At 39.9% G+C, this 20,252-nt stretch overlaps 1 protein-coding gene across 7 annotated transcripts in view; it reads right to left on the bottom strand.

The window, feature by feature from the left end:
* Positions 1–20,252, bottom strand: part of PALM2AKAP2 (PALM2 and AKAP2 fusion) — a 279,762-nt gene that overhangs the window by 20,053 nt on the left and 239,457 nt on the right. For all 7 annotated transcript variants that reach the window (XM_085311516.1, XM_085311519.1, XM_085311518.1 and 4 more), the window contains one exon: positions 1,450–3,829. In XM_085311516.1, coding sequence (XP_085167642.1) covers positions 1,450–3,829 — 2,380 coding nt within the window. The remainder of the gene's footprint in view (positions 1–1,449; positions 3,830–20,252) is intronic.

Here is a 20,252-nt window from a genome sequence, read left to right on the forward strand (position 1 = left end):
TTGGAGGTACAGATGAAGCTGTTTTTGAAGGTAGGGATGAGCTTACTTCTTACTTTTACACCGTAAAGAACTGAGGCCCACGGTCCTACGTCTCTCTCATCTGGCAAGACAACATTACTCAAAATATCCCATTTATTACAATTTCTGGAGATTCCCTTCCAAAAATTTTTTTCTATAAGCATAATAATAGTAATAGCGCTTCAAAGAAATTATCACATCTGTTACATGTCTTGACAAGAAACACAGACTAAAATCATTCCCTTTACAGAAGAAACAAAACCAAGTGTTAGCTATTTATGCACTGCATAACAATCCAAGTTCAAAATCAGACTGGGCAATGGACCCAGACCTAACTCAAGCTTGCCACAACTTTCAAAAGAAAAGGCTCATCTCCCACAGTTTTTTTTCAAGCATTGCTGGCTCAGATTTGTATCATCAGAAATAAGGATGGAATTTAAGTACTCTGGCTAATTTTATATTTCTTCATGAAGATCACTTTTGGCAAAATCTTTTAAGGACTTCTAAAGAATATACGTAGATCTATTCTCACAAAAAGCCAAGCTGGATATTTGTCTTTTCCTTTTTNTTTTTTTTTTTTTTTGTAATGATGTATTTTTTACGATATATTAAGAAAATATGAGAACTTGGTTTCATTTATTGAAAGGGGCCAGGGAGAGCAATTTTCTACTAATTTTTACCCTGTAACTGTTTTGAAAGCAAGCACATGAATGCAGTAGGTAATCAGTCATAAGTAAGTGGACTTCTAATGAATCTAAATAAGTACTTTCTGATTAACTCCAGTAGTCCTATTTAACTCCGGTACTGAATGGCATCTGACAGCTCTAGAGATCTTTTTACTAGACAAAGTTCATTAGAAAAAAACAAGAAATATGAGATAACAGCAAAGCAAAACACAGAAAAAAATCTGATTCAAGGCCCCAAATCTATAGATCTCAGCAAGCTTTACATTTCCTTATAAGAGAATATAAAGCCTTAATAAAAAAAAATCTTTCTATGATCACCTTTCAAATAGCCACCTAGCTGTGAAAAATCTTGCTATCTTTCCAGCTGATGATCCTAAATTTCAGTGGGAGATCTGAGCAGCACAGTGACAAAAATGGCATGAGATGAATAGAGCTCAGGTTTTTTATAGACTGATCAGTATGGTAGTTAAGTCCTCAAGTAACACATCTATGAAAAAGCAAAAATGTTCATATGCATGCTCACAGACAGAAGGCTAGGATTGTCATGAGCCTTTCTCCAGAGGAAATACCTCCTCCTTCCCCTGTCTCCCCCCTTGAATAATTCAGTTTCCAGGCAGAAAAAATCACGACAACTCTTCTGCCCTTAGCAAAACAAACATGGCAGATTCACCCGCAAAGGCCAAGCAAAGAATCTGACCTGACCCTAGTCATGTTTCATTTCCCCTCCTGTGCTTTGGACTCTTACCAGGTGCAGTTTTGTAAGAGACTGTTCTGGTGGGCAGGGGTGGTGCACTCTTCACAAGAGGGCTCGGGGTGACCTGGAGACCTTGCCTCTGCCTCTTCAGCTCCTCTTCTCTTTCCTGGGCTGCTCTGATCTCTTCTTCTATCATCGACAACGTCCGCTGCTTCCTTGACCGTAACTTGAAAGGGCCCATGGTCACTTCAGGCTCTTGTGTGGCAAGGATGGAGGCAGTGCTTCTCAGCTCAGCTGCTTCCGAATACTTGCTAAAATAGCTGACTTCTTGCCTATTTTCCTCCACAAGGAATGGCTGGCTGGCTGAGGATATAGGTGATGGCTGCAAAGTCTTCTGTTCCCTGAGTCCTGAGTCTTCCTCTTCTGAAGTCTTTGGTATTGTATCCCTTTTTTCTTGAACAGGAGAAGACACCTGGGGTGGCTCAAACATAGGGCTCTGCTGCTCCTCAGAGCATGGCACTGGCCCAGTGGCTGACTGCTCTTCAACTGAGATCTCCTGCTCTGCCATGATTTTCTCTTGCTTACAGCCTGTTTTGTCTGCCTGTTCTGCTATGGCTTGTTGGATTGCGTTTTGAACTAGCAGGCCGGCATGATACTCCAGTTGGTCATCAATTAGCATGGTGTCTGCTAGGGTAGAGGAAGGTGAGTCAAAGCCTGGGTCACTGAATGACTTGGAAACACCTTCCCCTCTGCACTCGGCAGGAGTGTCAGTCTGGGGGGTCTGCGGCAGGGAGAAATCGGCCAGTGAGCTTTCCTGGAGGGCGCTCATGGTCTCATTGGAGGCACCACTGTCACTGATGTTGTCCATGCTGAAGTCATTGGAAAGGGTCTCCAAGACGGTGGTATCCTGAGACCTTACAGACAAGTCATCTAAACCAGAATCTAATTCCTCTGGAGGAGAAGAGGCGCTGGTTGACTTTGAGAACTGGTCTAGCACACCCTGCCCATCATCCTTCACCACAGTGAAGACCGCTCTTGCACTCATGAATTCACCATCCTCTGGCCACACTTTTGAAGTCTGTCCACTTCTAGGGCTGTCACTACATGGTAACTCTCTTACTGGATCGGCAGTGTTACTCTGAGCATTCATATCATCCTCTGAGCTACAAGAAACCTTTTGCACTTTGACAACAGCAACATCCTTATGCTCAGACTGTCCTGTTTGTCCATAGACAGAAACAGGTCTTGCCATGGAGGACAGTGGCCTGTCTACCTGTGAAGAACTGAGGCTCTTGTAGAATGGTTTGATGGAGAACATTTTGGGTGTCCCTGACCGCCTTGGTGGGACTTGACCCTGAGATGGACCTGAATGCTCCATTAGCTGGAATTGCTTCCTGGCAGCTGAGAAATCAATTTGCTCTGTGACAATATCCTCTTTTTTGATACTGACTGGTTCTGGTGGTACAAAGAAGCAGCTGACCTGTTTGGGGGATGTTGGTGTTGCACCTTGCTGCTGCTGCTTCTCTTTGCGCTCCTTGTACTTCTTGTGGGACTCCAGATGCTCTTCATCCAGTTGCTCTTCCAGGGTCTTCTCTTGTGGAGGGTTCCACCATTTGGCTGCAATGCTGGGGTTTTTCTTGACAGCCTGGTTTTTAATAAGTTCCCTTCTTTCCTTTTCAAGTTCCATCATTTCCTCTGATGGTCTCACTTTCCTGACTCTGTATTTTTCCTTCTCATCATCCTCTTCAAAGAGCTTAGATGGCTTTTTGTCTTCATGGAAGGCTCGTAGTTCAAACTTAGCCTCTTTCTTAAGGGTTGTAAAAGTTGTTTCTCCATCCTTAGAAGATCTTCTAGAACTGTTTGAAGAAGTAGGACTCCCTGGCACCTTCAGACTATCCCTAATGTCTTCTTTCAATCCCCCTGAAGAATGGCCATTAGATTTCAGGTTCTCATCACTTATACCAGCTTCACTCTGTTCAGCYACCAAGGATGTCTGCTTGTCAGTGACATTTTCATCACTTTCACTGGGTACTGACTCATTAATGGACGTTCCTGAACCATCTACAAGAGAGACCACACTTGGTTCAGGAGAGGATGTCCCATTAAAGGTATTATCTACAGCAGAATCACAGCAATTTGCCTCCAGTACTTCATCTAGATATCTGATCTCTTTAGCAACTTCACTATCCAGAGATTCATGCCTGTCCTTAAGTCCATTGTGGCTGGCAGGAGGGGAAAAGAAGTGGGTTTGATTGTCTACAGGATGTGGTGAAGCCACGGTGGTGATGCTTTTGTGCTCAGAAACTGGAACTTCAATTTCCATTTTCTCTTCCTTTGTAGCAAGCACACTAGCCGGCTCCAGGAAATTGGCACAGTTTTGGTCTCTGTTTTTTCTCAACCTGATATCATCCTCAGGGATTCTGGAAGATTTCTAAAATGAAAGAGAACAAAATGATGATAAAGAAACAACATTTCATTTTATGCAGAGTAAATACCATCTGGAAAACAATTCCTAGCACTTATTAAGCTTGAAAGTAAAACAGATCTTCATAGCGCGGGAAAGCAGGGCAAATCATTAATACTTTCTTGCAAAAAATAGAAAGTTGCTTTACCTAAACTGCAAAACACACTAGAACAACAATAATCTTTTATTTAAATATCTCCCATCTTGTTATCATCCACCTCCTGTCACTGATGCTTGCATTCTGGTTTGCCACTAAAAAAATTATCTTTATATTTCCAAGTTATTTATGACTAGACAGTTTAGTTTCTTCAAAGATTTACACCTGCAGCACACCACACCTAGCATCCTGGTATTTTAAAAATGCTTTCCATACCCCAAGGAAATCTCATAATGCTTCCACAGATGAAAAGTATTGCTGCCCCTGTTTTACACATACAGAAGCAGGAAGAGTAGGCGGTTCATCCCATGTCAGACAAAAAGACATGGGAACAGCAGGGGATGTTAATTTCTCAGTGGACTGGTCTTGGCCATCAAACAGGGCTGGAATTGCATTGTATCCTTCTGTAGCCCACATGGAAACCCACGCATAATGGAGCCTGGGAGACAGGATGTGTTCACAACTCCCACAGCATGGACAAAGCCACAGCGTGCATAGTGGGGACCAGCGTTCTGGTCCCCTCCCTCCTACAGCTTCAATCTACATTGCAGATGGACTGGATCTGTTTTCCTCTCTGATGGGTCATCTTTGGTTTCAAGAAGGGGTTTTTGACAAATACTACTTCTGTTTTGGTATGGGGCAGATTTTACTTGTCAARCAGCCTACTGAATTTCCTGGGAGTAAAGCTGTAAGAAATTTTTGATTAAGCTGCTAACAAATCACTGAATTTCTCAATAATTCTTCATTACTGAAAGGCAGATAAAGAAAGTACCAAAAGAAATGAAAATCTCATTGTCTAAAATGCTTTTAAAGGAGAACTTGGTTACTCCTCATCAGAACACAATACAGTATGAAAATAAGCGAAATCGAAATTCGCTTTGTCTAACGTTTTAAAACAGCATCTTGATACATTCGTGCCCCTGACTCCTTTTTCCACACGTGTTTTTATGTAGTATGACTGCTGAGGCACRGGCTTGGGAAGAGCAAACAACGTTAAGCAAAACTGTAAAACACAGCGGACACCCAACAATGGCCACCGTTGTCTGCCAGTCACATTCCCTTGCTGTCATTTATCATGCATGCCATTAACCAACCTTACAGCAGAAAGTGATCAGCTACGAGCAAAATGGTGTTTACCAGTGACCTGAGCAATCACGCTGCCTCTAGGTTTACACAGGCAATAAAATGCATTTGGCAGAGAATTATAGCCAGACAGAAGAGCTCTGTTTCTAAACACACTTTGAATGAACTTTCTGTCAAATTGTGCAGTTGTACATGCTTGAAGATAATGCTGGCTTCACTCATTAGACATTTTCTTCTTTATTGTGATTACAGAGTAGGAAAAACCTTTACAAAGGAAAAACTACCAATCTGCTTTTGTCTACTTTCTTTAGTTGATCTCTTACCTAGTTTCATTTCTCKTTCTGTTGAATCTAATGGTTCTCTAACTTAAGCTGCTGGTAGTACTTTTCTTAAAGGTTACTGTATTTTTCACTATTTAAACATCTAAATGTAGTCAATTTTCCTTAGTTCCACTAAGGATGTATTGGAGAAATCACATGTTCTGCAAATATAAAGAGTCAGTATAAGAAGTCTGACTCTTTTAAGTGGGCACAGTAGGCATGAAAAAACAACCATTCTTTTAATGTGAAAGGGCAAGAATTGCTCTTGATTAGCCTGCAAAACTCCTGGTGACATGACACAGCAAGTACTCGTGTAACATCACTAACACAGCAAGTCTGATACTATAGTTTAAACCTGCTCTGGCTACCTCACTGGTGCGGAGCCAGGGACGCTGTTACTTGGTGGAGGCTCTGTGAAGGGACATAACATAACAGGGACATAATTGCTTCCAATCAGATGAATCAAAACTATTAGTGACATTTGGAACCACACATCCTCGGCAGCCATGTCTCCAATGCCTGCAGAAAATGATGTAATGAAATTAYGCACCCCAGACAATCCACTCAATCACTAAATTGCATCTCCTGCAGAGCTAAACTTGCAGCTGAACCATACCTGAGGGACTACTGGATGCTGTACTTCTAGTATCACTGTACAACAGATCTAAGAAAACGTCTGGTTGTCCCGGAGACTCCAGGCCCCAAAGCATGTCAATTTCCATCACTGTATTAATGCACAAACCATACTCAGGTCATGTCACACTTGGCTATTCAAATTACCTTTAGAGAYAGAACCAAAGGTGAAGTATTTTATCAGTCGATTTCTTAATGAGTAAGAGTCCATCCTTTTATCATACCTGCAACCCATAGCTCACAAATACGGCATACAAGTAATTAGCTAATCATGGCATGCAATTACAACAGTACAAATTCTGAAAGCATATGCATCTGTGTAATTAAGGTGGCGGATGTAATAGAGCAAATATCTATTTAGACAGTAAAATCTATCAAGAAACATTGGTACTTATAGGGAGAAGACTTTTTTTTGTCAGAGACTAGGAACAGGGAGTAGGGAGGAGGGCACTCAGCAGGGGAGAGATGCAGAGGAAATAGAGGAAGAGGGAGATATACGATTAAAAAACCCACCAGTTTTTCTCTCAGCATATTCTCATAGGATCTGCGGACATGTTCGTTACATCATGATAACAAGGTGATGCTCCATATATTCTTATGAAAAGTAGAATTCAATCTACCARTTAGTTAGCTGGAGAAAATAGCCAATAAAATCATGAGGATAGGAGTAACTGTCAAAACAAGATTTTTATTTATTTTATTTTTTTTTTTCAGTCAGTCCAGGCCACAGAGCCTGTTCAGGAGAGTCTGGAAGGGCCTGGGAAAATGGTGTATTTTGGGATGATGCTGCTGCAGGTCAGAGGAGGTGTGGAGGATGAGGAAGGCAGAAGGACGCACATGGCCCCCCGCCTTGGCTGATTTTACCGAAGGAGGCCAGCTTGCCAGGGGCCTGCTTTTGTTCCATGTGCAGTAAATATGTACCAACAACTCTGTGTCTGCTGTCTATAGGGAGGAGACTTTTCAGAGCCTGTATCACTACAAAGGCCTGTAAGTTGGGAAAAGGCCCGCATTCAATCTTAATATTAGTGAGAAATACAGTGGTAACAGTGATTGCCATACTGCTAATCTAGATCCAGGTTTTCTGGAAGTCACTATCACATTTAAACAGTCTCCGAATATGCATTMATCTCCCTCTAAGTCAAGATGCAACAGGGTAATTGGTGTCATTTCTRTAATGCTGCTGCACTTTGGTAAGCTGCAGTTATTAGCAGCTTAGAAAATGATTAGCATATTTCCTTGTTGGTTGAATTCTTCATTTACAAAAGTGCAAGTGTTTGTGCAATCAATTCTTTCAGGAGCGAAAAAATGTGGGCGTACTACGAGCAATCCAGCGAATACACTGCCAGTGCCTTCCTTTGTTTCATGCAACAGAAAATGTCTATGACAATAAGTGGGAGGCAAGCCTTCTGAGCCACATCCACATTCTTCTGAAGCACCAGCACGACAAAAAAAGGAAGCAAAAAAAAATATATAAAAAGACATTTCATTAAACCCTTAATTAAAAATATTTTGCAGTTTAGGAAAACTAAAATATTGTCTCTTCATTGTGGGTTTCTACCAATTACTCCARCCAAGTTGCAGCACAGATTTTAACACTATTGGTCTCCTGCCCTCACTAGCATTGCACACTTATTTCCTCAGATTTCACTTTCGTTTGAAGAGGTCATGTGCCACCATTGCTTTCCACTGCCAGATCATTGTGTTAGTGCTTTGTTCAAGCCTTTCCCTTCGGTTCTTGGATCTGCCCCTTGGGCCCACCGTGTCTCTAGGAGTTCACAAGTGTAATGGAAAACCACAGCAACCACTTGCCAATCCATATCTCCCTGCTGATGTGAGTCATCTCCTTTCTCCTCACCTACTGTCTTYGCCTACCTTTCCAATGTCCCATTGCATATGGGAAGGGACCAAATGATCTATTTCTTTGGAGGCTGACTCTGGCAAAATTTCAAGAACTTGGCTGTTTTCATTCAACTTCTCCTTTTGAAGATGACAGTTATCATCTGCACCACAGATGGAGAGAGTTTCAAGCACTGTGAAGATATCAAACTTGTCAGCACCACTGTACTTCCAGTCACCCGGTCAAGTGAGAAACTTCCTAGCCAAGTCGGGGGGTTGTCTCACCCGCCCTCTGAACGGCAAAATTTTCTGTAGAAGAACATTACTGCAGGAAAATGCTGTAGGACTTTACCAGGAAGAAAAGTAAAAGCAAAGTGGTACTAACTCTGYCCTAGTGGTGGAGTCAAGGTGCCTAGCACTCACAACTAACATTTACTACTATGCAAAGGAGATGGAGAAAAAGTTTAGGTAACTGCAGCTACCCGTCCACTCAACGCAGTCTCTCATCTCTCTGCTCTCCAGCCCAGTGCTCAGAAAGGTGCTGCCATCCCACCCATTTCTAGATGGGAATCACAGTCTGAACCGTGCAGTGTCCAGTCCCATGGACACTTCTCCTCCTCGCACACTCCCACAGGATGCAGCCATCCTGTCTAGGTCTGGAAATGCGGTGGTGTCCCTCATCACCACAGGCACAGGACTGCTCCAGGTGGGAGTCTGTGCAGMCACTAGTTTAGATAATGGGCCAAACACTTGTGTTTTGGAAAGCAGTTGTGCGGAGTTAAGAGAAGGCAGCAGCAAGGGAAAATTCCAATCCTGGGACTGGAAAAGAAAAGAGATGTTGACAGTGACAGTCTCCATTCCTCAGGGAGAGGAATAAGATTGCTACTGACATTTCCAACAAGAACTCTGTCTTTTCGTTAGTAAAAATTCATTAGCAAACAAAATATTGTTTTCTTGCACCAGAGTGAAATTGTTTCATTTTCTCTAGGACACTTTTTTACTGACTCCTCAATACTTTTGAAAGTACCTTTGAAATGTTCTCCCCCCCCCCAAAAAAAAAAAAAAAAAAAAGGGGGGAGATTTTTCCACTTAATGAAATTAGATAAAATTCAAATTTCAGAGAAAAAAAATTCCCTCAAATCCTGTGGTTAAACTTTGTTGATATTAAGACATGTCGGATAGAGGCTGGCACTCCCTTCATTAGTAACGTTCATAATCCTCCCACTTGCAAAGGAGCAAAACCTGGTCTGTCCCTCTCACAGAGCAGTACACAGTGTCTTCAATACACTGATGCAAACTGTTTTGGTGACTAAAACCCATTAGCTTTGAGCRTCAAAAGCAACGTTCTTTGTGAGCAGCTGGCTACAATCTTGAGTGACTTGACTGAGTTAGTGAGACAATACTGCTGGCAAATTTTCTTCATGAAAAGCAGTTTCGTCTCCCTCTAGTTACCTCAGAAAAATGCACAATACACCCCCAAATCAATGCAACATCACACTATCTGCAAAAACAAAATGGTGGGGGCATTCTTTTGAAACGGAGACTGTAATAGAGCATGTGGGCAGCATAAATAAGTTGCTACTTTGAGAATTTGCTGTGTGACATTTTCTAAGTGGTTTTCTATATGTCTGGTTTTGTCTGTATTAGTGAAGGAGTTATAATTGCATTTGCTTGGAAAGCACGTGACAGGGTTTGCAATATTATTCTTCATTCCAGCTGAATCACAAACTTCAAACTTCAGCCTCCCCATGTGATACACAATAAGGCCCTTTTATCAAATCAAAATCCAATTTTCTTTTGCTAGTGTAATAAATTAAGAATGGAGAAAAGTGGGTCAAAAGAGAAAAAAATATGAATACTTTAATTGTGAGCATATACCGTATGGCAGGCTATTTTAATGAAGAGTATGTATTGAATGATATTCTAACATTTCTCTATAGCTCAAATATTTTCTGTGCCCTCAGTGACAAATGGATTAAACTTGCTCTATGCAGCCAGGTTTCCATCCCTGGAATAACCCCAATTACTTTCCATTAAAGCCAAGGTATGTAAATTGGAAGCAATCTTCTCTAGGTAGGAGGTGACTGCATCTTTTAAGTGAGTTATTTTCTCTTACTCTAAAAATAAAGACCTGAGCTCTGTGAAGAATTTGCAGCCCTATCTGTTCGGATTTCAGTYATTGCTGCTGGGAAAAGAACAATAGATACCTTACCTCTTGCAATTAAATGCTTGTGCATCTGTGGGAAAAAAAAAGTCCAAATGGACAATAACTTTTTACTAAATATTTTCATTTGTGCAAAGAACTGTACTTGTATGAAGCACGTGCATGGACAAAAAGACTTACATGGAAATGAGTATTCAGCAACCAAAAGGCTGCCAGCTGCTAAACTAGAGGAAGTATCTCCTTTGATTTTAAAAAAAAAGAAGAAAAAAAGCCAGGGTCATACAAGTCATTCAAGTATTTAAGAATGGCTGTTATATAGCTGGCGCTAGGCAACGCAGTATATATTCAAGTTGAGCAGACTAGGATTCTGCAATACGTGGGGCTGGTCAGCTTCAGTGTAAAAGCTCTGTTCAGTTTTAAAGTAAACAAGACGCAAATCTGAAATTACAGGAAGCTGTGATTAAACTTTCATTCAGAAACTGTGGCACCATTTCATAATGTCACATTCCACCACCCCCATTTTCTATCAGCACCAGATAACTGGATGCTTTGAAGAGCTCCAGAATAGCGCTTCACAAACTCTGAGGCAACAGAAGCTTCTGGCACATGAGAAATCAGTAAAATGGTGATAACATGACTTCAGCTACAAGAACTTGTATTCAAAAGACCATTTTCTTGTTCTCTGCACTGCTCATTTCTTCTAACATTGGAGCGGTAAATGCAGTATAAGAAAGCTTTTCATACAGAAGAATATTTTTCTCAACTCTTATCACTTTCATCAGTTAGAAGTCCAATACTGATGCTCCTTTCACTTCCAAATTGATTTTTATCTCAAAAGCAGAGCACAGCTAAATACTATCTCTTCAATTGCTTCACGCACTTCCTCCCCAGACAGAATAACCAAGCAGCACATCCTGTCTGAAGGCATGGGAAATAAACCAGCACAAAAATATTAGCATATTAATTGACATAGATGGTGCTGATTGGTTATTACTTTCTAGCACTCTGTTAGATGTTTTTCTGAAGTCTTACTTCTCAGTGCCTTGCTTCTAAAATCTGTCTTTGTTCAAACATGGATGAAAGTTTCCAAAAGCCTTGATATTTCCATTTACATATGCTGTGTTGCTAGGTCACCTGCAATGGTAAATATGATCTCCTGAAGCACACTGTTACCAAGGAAAGTATAATGATTTGCTGGAGGAAATGAAGAACACTCTATCTTACTAACACATAGGGAGCACTACTCAATTAGAAGTTTGTCCATTATATAGCAGGGAATACAAGGTATGATACAACTTTTAATGAACAGAGGGAGAATTTTGGCTTCACAGTTAAAGGTCATAGATGAGGTCTTTTCACTGTGAACTGTCACATTTGCTGAGTCCACTTGGATAGACTCCGCTCAGTCAGCGCTAGTGGATCTGAGCTCAGACCTCTGTTGTTAGGAGTATTCTTTTATGTTCAGCCACTGGTTTGATGTGAAGAATGAGAAATCCCAGCTGAATAAAGACAGAAAGATATCCAACTTAATAGTGTGCCCAATATAGRTATCGACTTGAGTAGCACATGTATGAATGGAAAATCAGATTCATGCAATTCTGCAACTGAAATATACCTAACATATGTTGGAGATGGAACAACTACTCTGCTAAAGCATGATCTAAGCTCAGCAGGGAGTGGAAAGGATACTAAACTAAGTCTTACTTTCCATATTCTCTAACATGCCAAGACAATGTCAGTGCAAGGAAGGGGTGACCTTTTCGGTCACTTGCACAAGAAACAATGAGACAATGAGATTTCCAAAATTCCTTAGTCTTTTGAATTGGGGGCTTCCCATTCCATCTAAAGAATGAAGCTATAACCCTTTCTGTAAATGTGAGATCTTGAGAAAAATACTAGCTTGTTAATCATTTTGGTACATGGGAAAGTCAGAGATGTCTTCAGGATGGAATTTGGATTAGACAAAGGCAGGAGGAAGGCACTGAATGAACACAGAAGACAATACAGTTTTCTTATTTTCCTAGCAGATCTGATGACTGCTAAGAAAACTGTTTTAATAAATCGGAGGAACAGAGATAAACGTGCAGTAAGTTTGGAAGGAAGCTTTCTGAGATGTATTAGTATAAAATTTAAATCTTCTGATGATAAAAGTTCTTCCACTGGTGGATACAGCTCTGTAAATCTTTTATAAATGGCCTGAACTGTGTTATCTGAAAGATGATGTATGAGCTCTCATACATCTGTGCYGAAGTGCTTTCACTGCTTACTTTCAAAGGCAATATAGAAGGAACTGAATGTTTTAACTGAAGTGAGTACCCATGAACAAGCATAACAGTTTAGCTCAGTTGGCTAGCACATGGGGCTAATAATGCCAAGGTCATGGGTTGGATACCCGTATGGGCCACTCGCTTGAGGGCTGGACTWGATGATCTCCAGAGGTCCCTTCCAAACTTACCAACTCTATGATTTTCTATAAATGAGGATAAAGATAGATGTATTTTTCACTTTTATTCACTTCCTACTTTATAAACATGAACTGCTGAAGATGATAGTGTGTTTTACTGACTGTTTCATAAAGTTTAATTTATACTTCCTGCACTTCTTAAGGGTACGACTACTCAAGATCTGCTGGAGTTTGATAGTAAGGAGTAAAAATGTAGAGAGGGATAAAGCAATAAATTATATTCATAAATGTGGGGAAAGAAGGCTAATTGTGTATTTCTCTTTCAAAGTTGAAAAAGGTTTAGAATTATTATCAATGCTTTGACTCTATCTGTAGGACTTGTTACGGCTGCTCTCAGCCACCAGGTAAGACCAGACACAGCAAAATCTTATCAGTAAAGCATGCCGAAGTAACTGGTTGGCAGTTTGGTCTGCCTGGAAGACGAAGAGTAGGACAGTGTTTATTTTGCTGCAAGCAGTGAGTCTTGGGAGAGTTAGAGTATCAAAGCTGAACCAGCCAACAGGTTTGAGCACCTGATGGATTACCTTCTCCCCAGCAGTCAAARGAAATACCTCTCTTGAACCACATTCTCTGATGGGTCCCCACGCTCCAGAGCTCCTCAGGAAAACATTACCACACAAAAATGCTTTCACTGCACTGCCCTTTTCTAGAAATACATAACAGTGAAAACAGCATTTGGGCTACAAGCTACAAATTTTACCAAAGAGCCCAAACCTTGTAACTCTGATGGATATAACTCTGATGGTATCTATAAAGCCCTTTCTTTAAGGGCATGTACATAATTTTCACATTCCGGATTGTATACACACAAAAATACCCATTCAAAAACATTCAAACCCACAAAATGAAAACTGCTATCATGTTAAATCAGTCCAATGTAGTCAAAATAATCAGTGGAATTTAATATACCATTTTTTAAAAAAAGCTAGCAAATAAACAACATTTAAGAGAAAAAGAAGTCAGATAATAGAGATTCTAGAGAACAGTTTTATCAGTAAGAGGCCAAAAGCCCCCAGTTTCTTGTAAGGAGGATGTTGGTAAAYTCTCCACATGCCATTGCTGTCCCCAGGCTATATAAATGACCTACCATGTGAGTCAGGCACTGTGGGCAGTTAGCAAATTCATGTAAACTTTGTTCATAGCACAAACTATACATWAAAGCTATCTTACCATCTCCTGTAGAAGAATATTTCATTGGAAGTTAGACTTGGAAATTTTTTTGTGATTTCTTATTTGGAAAAATGACTTGAGAAACCCTGGGGAGCAAGACATTCCCTTTCAGCACCTACTGCTTCCTGTCCCTCTGTCCCAGGCCCCTGCCCCCTTTCAACCAGAGACTCATTATTCCTTCTTTTCCTGTTGAAAAGCCACTGATTAAATGACCTACAGCACATCTGGACTACATTGGGATATTATTTGATTAAGACATTCATCACTTGCTCTTTCAGCAAAGTGGAGAATTAAGATAATGGTGGAGAAAAATGCTGTGAACTGAACTGACTCTATTCCAGCTTAAACAGCTCAGTCTGAAGAGTGTAACTCTGCAGTCCCTAAGCTGAAGCTTTTTCTTTTATTAGAGAAAAATCAAATAAATATTAATTAATTCATTTAATGTTGAAAAGATAATTATAGACATGAGAGCTGCTATATGAAGAGTTCAYGTCATTAGTATTTCTCAGACTGCTTACTTGGTATCTGATTGGAAATGTTTGCTTGAAGAATTTTCACAGCCATAAAAAGGCTCTCCATTAAGCGGTAGGCAACACCTCAGATTTATGTGTACAAACAGAAATTTGACACATTCTGAGTCAAGTTGCTTTAGAGGGGAAGGGGAATAGACAAAACTCCTTACCCAAGTAAGCTCAAAACTGCATTTTTTATTAGTCCATTCTTCCATCTGTAACCATGATTTCAATGTTTGAANAAAAAAAAAAAAAAAAAAAAAAAAAAAAAAAAAAAGGAAAAGAAAAAAAGAAAGAAAAAGAGAAATTAGAAGAAAATATTGTATTATCTTGGCTTTCAGATGTTTTATTCTAAAATAACCTTCCTCATTTCTCAAGAGCTAGAGAATAGGCTATCCTGGTCCATGCACAGAAGTATCAACAAAAAGCCACAGTGTATCAAGCCCCACAGAAACCAGGAATGTCGTTGCTGTTAAATGTGACTGCTCACAGTGCTCTGTTAAATTTACCTCAGTACTAAACAGTTGAAAGATGAAGCTGAACAGAAACCCTTGAAAGTGTATTTACCAACCAAAGTTTGATTTATGGTGTCAAAGATGGTAACATATTTAACTAGTGAGAACACCCCTCCAGGACAATTAAAGAATTCAGCTAAAAGATGTTACTAGCAATGTCTAAAGAATACATATACTGAACATATGGGTGGTTTTCTTGGTTATCACATATACAGGGTGTATGAGAGTATTTCTTATCTCTAGAACCAATTCTGCAGTATTATGCATAAATAAAAAAGGAAGTTGTAAATTTCAGTAAGCTCTGCCTACTGTCTATAGTGGACAGGCTCGCCAAAGAGCTATGAATTCCACAGCAGTCACGGGAGAAAATGACTGATATTTAGAATATTCCTCCCTCTTTCAAATGACAAAGGCTTAATGAAGATAAAACTTCTTAGGTCAGAAAACTTAGCTTACCCTTTCTCCCTCTCTGTTCCTATAAGCTCTGAGGCAAGACAAAAAGAGTCTTTTCCTACAAAAGCCTTCACTCTTTTTTTGGCTCGTCAAGTCAAACTCCTTCTGCAGCTCCTAACGTGACTGTGACACCATGGACTGAGGGAGGGCTGATTTCAAGAAATGGGGCAGTCCACTCCACCAGCCCGTTCACACAAACAGGCTGTTTTAGAAAGAAAATGCCACTTCAGGCTACTCAGAAAGTGCATGATTTCATATTACCTGTAACAGAGCTACTTTATCAGAGTTCTCCTCAAAAATATTGTGCAGATTCGACCCAAAGGCACATTTTCAACAAGCAGAAGTAAGAGTTTACATTTTTAAGTGTGTGTGTGTGCATGTGTGATGCAGCTGCCTTTGTGTGAGCAAAGGAGCAATTACAAGAACAGCTGCTGTGAAAGACATAGGCTCCAAGCAGTAATTTTTACCTACTCAGAGACAAGAAAAGATTGACTATATTCTTTCCATGGGAGAGGCTTAAATGTAAATTGAAATGAAAGGCAACTTCGGTAACCTTATGTTTTCAGAAGAACCAGATTAGGGCAATGGTCTTCAGATCTGTAGAAAAAATGTCAGCCACAGATAATGTATCTGAAGATGGAGATAATTAATAAATTGAAATGGAGGGCGACAGAAAGTACAATATTTTCTACAGCACAGTATTGGCTTGGTAGTCAAAGCTTATTGAACATCTATCCTCTGCCAGCAATGACAAAAAGAACAGCCATGGGAATTTCCTCCTTGAGAACCCCTGAGAACCTTGGTGGCTCACTTCATCCTATGCTTGACCACCTGCCCAAACCATGGTAAATGAGGCAAGTCTGACCAACCCTCTGTCTTTATAATCTTAAAATCGGTAAGTAAGAAGTTTCTTGTCATCTGCTGAATAACTCTGTGAAAACAGAAAAGAAATAAGGTTCTCACAGGAAAAAAAAAATCCCACCTGTTCTCATGCAAACATAAAAATCAAATTGTCCTTGGTGGGCTTAGAATGACGGGAAATACTGGGTACTTTTATACCACGCCTCACGCAGAAATATCAGCTGTCTGGGCAAGGAATCAAAACCATAATACACAATGGCAATTTTTTCATACAAATTTTTTTCCTTCAATCACTGAAGAATTCTACAGAATGATGAAAGATAAATATCTTACAGAGAAACTGAATTCTCTATAAAATTTTACAGGTTTTTAATGAAATTTCTGCAGCTCCATATTGATCTGTTCACTGCGAAATTTTGTGATGTTTCCTCGGAGACAAGAGCAAACAGCTGAGAGTAAATAAGGGGCATTAAAACTCTACCTAATTTGGTCTACATACTCTATCATTAGGCAGGTGACTATCAGTCACTTTCTACCACCCAAAAAATGCAGAGTTCAAGTAACCCTGCCCCACCTTTGGTCAATGAAGGAGCAGAAGGTCACAAGATATGTATCTTATGTACTGTCCCTGCCACAGACTGTCCAAAGCCCTTTGTACTCTGGAGGTCACTGGAGGACAGTGCTGTAATTGGAGCACTGTCTAAGCATGCAGGGGATAGTGCTTAAGTCACTAATTTGCTATAGTCTCCTGAATAGCAGCCACTTGACATGCAGATACTCGATTTTCATTAAAATCCATGAAAGCTGCTTTGGGAAATAGTCTTTCTTTTAACAGCTGTTACATATGTAATTTAATTCTATAGATCAGGAATAATAACATTTCCTTAACATATTGGTATGTTGCAAGAACGGACTGGTTATTGATAATGAACACCTCGTCTATGATATACATATGGTGGTGTAGCTTAGTAGCTAAGATAGCAGATRCACACTACTCAATCCTCTTTTGCTATAGCTGGATTCAAAACCAACTAGAAAAGAAAACAGATCACCGAACTGCTATTTTTCTCAGAAATCCAGATCCACCATTACTGTTAATTTTAAATAGGTTGCTTTTTGATTTTTTTTTCCTTAAAGCCCTAGTCCCCTCCAAGAGAACCTCAAGTTTCTTTCAAAACTGTTTCTAGTTCTCTTAGTTGAAGTAAAAAGCTTGGACATAAACTTGAAAAATCTGAATGATAAGGAAACAAACAAAAATACCAAAAGCCTATCTCAGAGTAGTGTAAGAATACTTTAAAATGATCCTTTTTTACTTATGAGAAGTGCAAAGATTCTTAACACATCTGTATTTTAAACTGCCTCTACTGCGTGACTGTGAGCTGCATTAGGAAGTCATAGAATCACAGGCCCCTCTAACCACATCTTATTGAGAGGTGGCAAGGGTACGAAGATTAAACTCTAGTGGAGAGTCTACATCAGTATCACAGATTCACAGAGCAGTTGACAGATTTGTCTTCTGGAGATATCAAGGACAAAATTATTAAGGACAGAGTGATGCTGGCCCCAGTGTCCGGGAAAAAAGGAGTGTCTTAGTCCAATACTGTATGATTATGTGTTTTCAAAAACTGATCTTTAAACCTATATCACAAAAGAGAGAGTCTGTTGCTTTCCTTTTGACAGAAGCAGTTTATATTGCAATGAAATCTCTTACTTACGACTTTCTGGATAAGTGATCCTGTTTTATGTAATGTTTCGACCTGCATTAACATAGACATTTAAAGTAATAAAATGTGGAATATATGTTAAATCAGCCCAGAATAGAAAGTTCCTACATATTGCTGTAATAAAAATAAAAATACAATTCTGAGTGATTTACCAGTTTCAGGCCATAGATCTTCTAAATTTGTAGCACAAATGTATATTAAAGCTAGGGATACTCAGTTCTGCAGCTGGATCAATGTATATTAAAATGTAATGCAGGACAGGCAGATCCTATTTTTGGCTGCAGATCTGAAGATGCTTAGGTTTGTAGCCAAARGTTTCTCCCAGCACGGCAGGTCATGTGTAGTTTTAGAGCTCTTCTAAAACTTTTCAACGAAAAAGGCTTTAAAGTCTCTAACTGGCTGCACAACCGCCTCTGTCAAGGCCAGGATGAAACCTGTATAGCAAGAAGAAACAAGTAAGCAAAGAAGATGCAGGRCCACTTTTTGGCAAAGGCCTCCTAGAGCTGCAGTGCACCTGTGGTTCAAAACAAACTTCCTTGGTGAATGTCCAACATACTCCATGAGGTACCTACTATGCTAAGAGTATTTCTGGGAGAAATCGTCTCAGGTTTTAGTTGTTTTAGCTGTTGGTTGTAGTCTGTGTTAATGGCTAGGGCCATAACGTTTTGTAAAGTCTGGTGGAAACAGAGATTTGCACCATTACACATCCTCATCAAGCAGTAACAAAATTGCAGCACTCACATAATCTTACAGTTATAGGGACACATGTCCTTGGCATCAGTGAGATTCTCATGTTCTTTCTTAGTAGCCCCAGTTTCTACAKGAGATACACAACAGCATTTGAACTACACTGATGCAGTTACAACCTGTTGCAAAGGGTTAATTCTTAAAATGTACTTGGAACAACAACAACAAAAAAAGGTATTCTTCTTTATGGAAATTGTATAAAAGGTTAAAGTAAACTAAATAAATCCTATTGCAATTCCTTCCTTGTTCAGGAAATAAACACTCTACATGACTCTGTGAGATCACTTATTTGACCACTAACTTTAAAACGCACAACAGTGGATGAAAACAAGTACCAGAAGTATTCCCTTCCTTTTCTTCTGTATCAACAACCTTTTCAGGACATGAATCTCATTAGCAAAGGTATTATCTCTCTCTTCTGTGTCACAACAAAGTTGCCTGCACATGAAAGAAGTTCTTACAGCACCAAAGTCTACATTGCAGCTTGTTACCTTCAAACTGTATCATTTCCACAAATCTGTCATTGCCAAATTTTACTGGGGCTGTAAAATTAAAAGAGCCCAGATAGCAGGCTCTTATAAGTAAAATTGGGACTTGAGCATACAACTACTGAAGATTACTGAACATTTTGAAGATCTCCTTCTCATTTTTCATACCTTCTCTACAAATTTACCTCACCAAGCCAGCAGAGAAACAAATACTGGTTATTATTTAGATCAGAGAATATCAGATCCAAGAAATCCAGAGTAAAAAGATGAAGATACTGGAAATACAGTAAGGTTTCTCCATTATCAGTGCCAGGTCTGGTCAATGACTAGTTCTGTGGTCTTCCACTTTCCTGGTAATTGTCCCATTCTTTGGGCTTCTGTCCACATAAAACTGGAATAACTCTGCAGTCCTCCTCTGCCTCCCAGTCTTGGTGCAAGAACTGACAGACCAATGTTAACACTGAACCAGAGCTTTGGACTTCTACATTTCTAAGGTTTCTGTCTCTAAGACAGACCTGGGAACCTGAGTTTAAGGCATTCATGCCATTTCTAGCTACTGCATCTAGCTCCAATTTCTAACTCCCCTGCATGACCAGAAAACAAGCCCCGCACAGTGTGAGGGATGGAGCAAGCACAGATCAGGCAGTGGGAAACAGTTCTCTGTGCAGGTCTCAATTCATCTGTGATTCTGGTCAGGTCAGGCCTGCTCATGAGCCAGTTTTCAATTTTCAGGAGAGAGAGTAACATATCTGCTTACAGCAGGCAGGGAAACTAATCTGACAGAATTCTTCTTTGTAACAAATACTTTTCTAAAATAAATAGTTTTCTTGGATGATGCCTCATGTGTGAGTGGCTATTTTATAACCAGCAATTGTAAGGAATTTAATCTAGTGAGCGATCTTAATTGTTCTTCCTTCTCCTGCCTCAGAAATCACACGCTTTAAATCTAAAGGCCACTTCTATTTATTTTATGAGGACAAATTGGCTCTGTCAGTTTAATTTCCCCTGGTGCTGTAACCAGACCTGCTGTTCTTCTCACGAAGACAACTAGAAATAAGGAGAAATAAAAACAATTTCTGATGCGAGGCTGCATGGATGGCTCGCTTACATTTCAAAATTCTCCTTGCCAGAACAGATGCCTCACTGGACACTCATATTTCACGAGTACGGTCTGTCAGAGGAATCGCACAATAACTGCTCTGAATGAATTATCCCAGAATGGCCACTGAAATAAATTTCTAAGAAGAAGCTGTCACATTAAAC

Source organism: Rhea americana, unplaced genomic scaffold (assembly GCF_003343005.1).
Source record: "Rhea americana isolate MKP2758 unplaced genomic scaffold, rheAme1 scaffold_342, whole genome shotgun sequence".
NCBI classification, from domain to species: Eukaryota; Metazoa; Chordata; class Aves; order Rheiformes; family Rheidae; genus Rhea; species Rhea americana.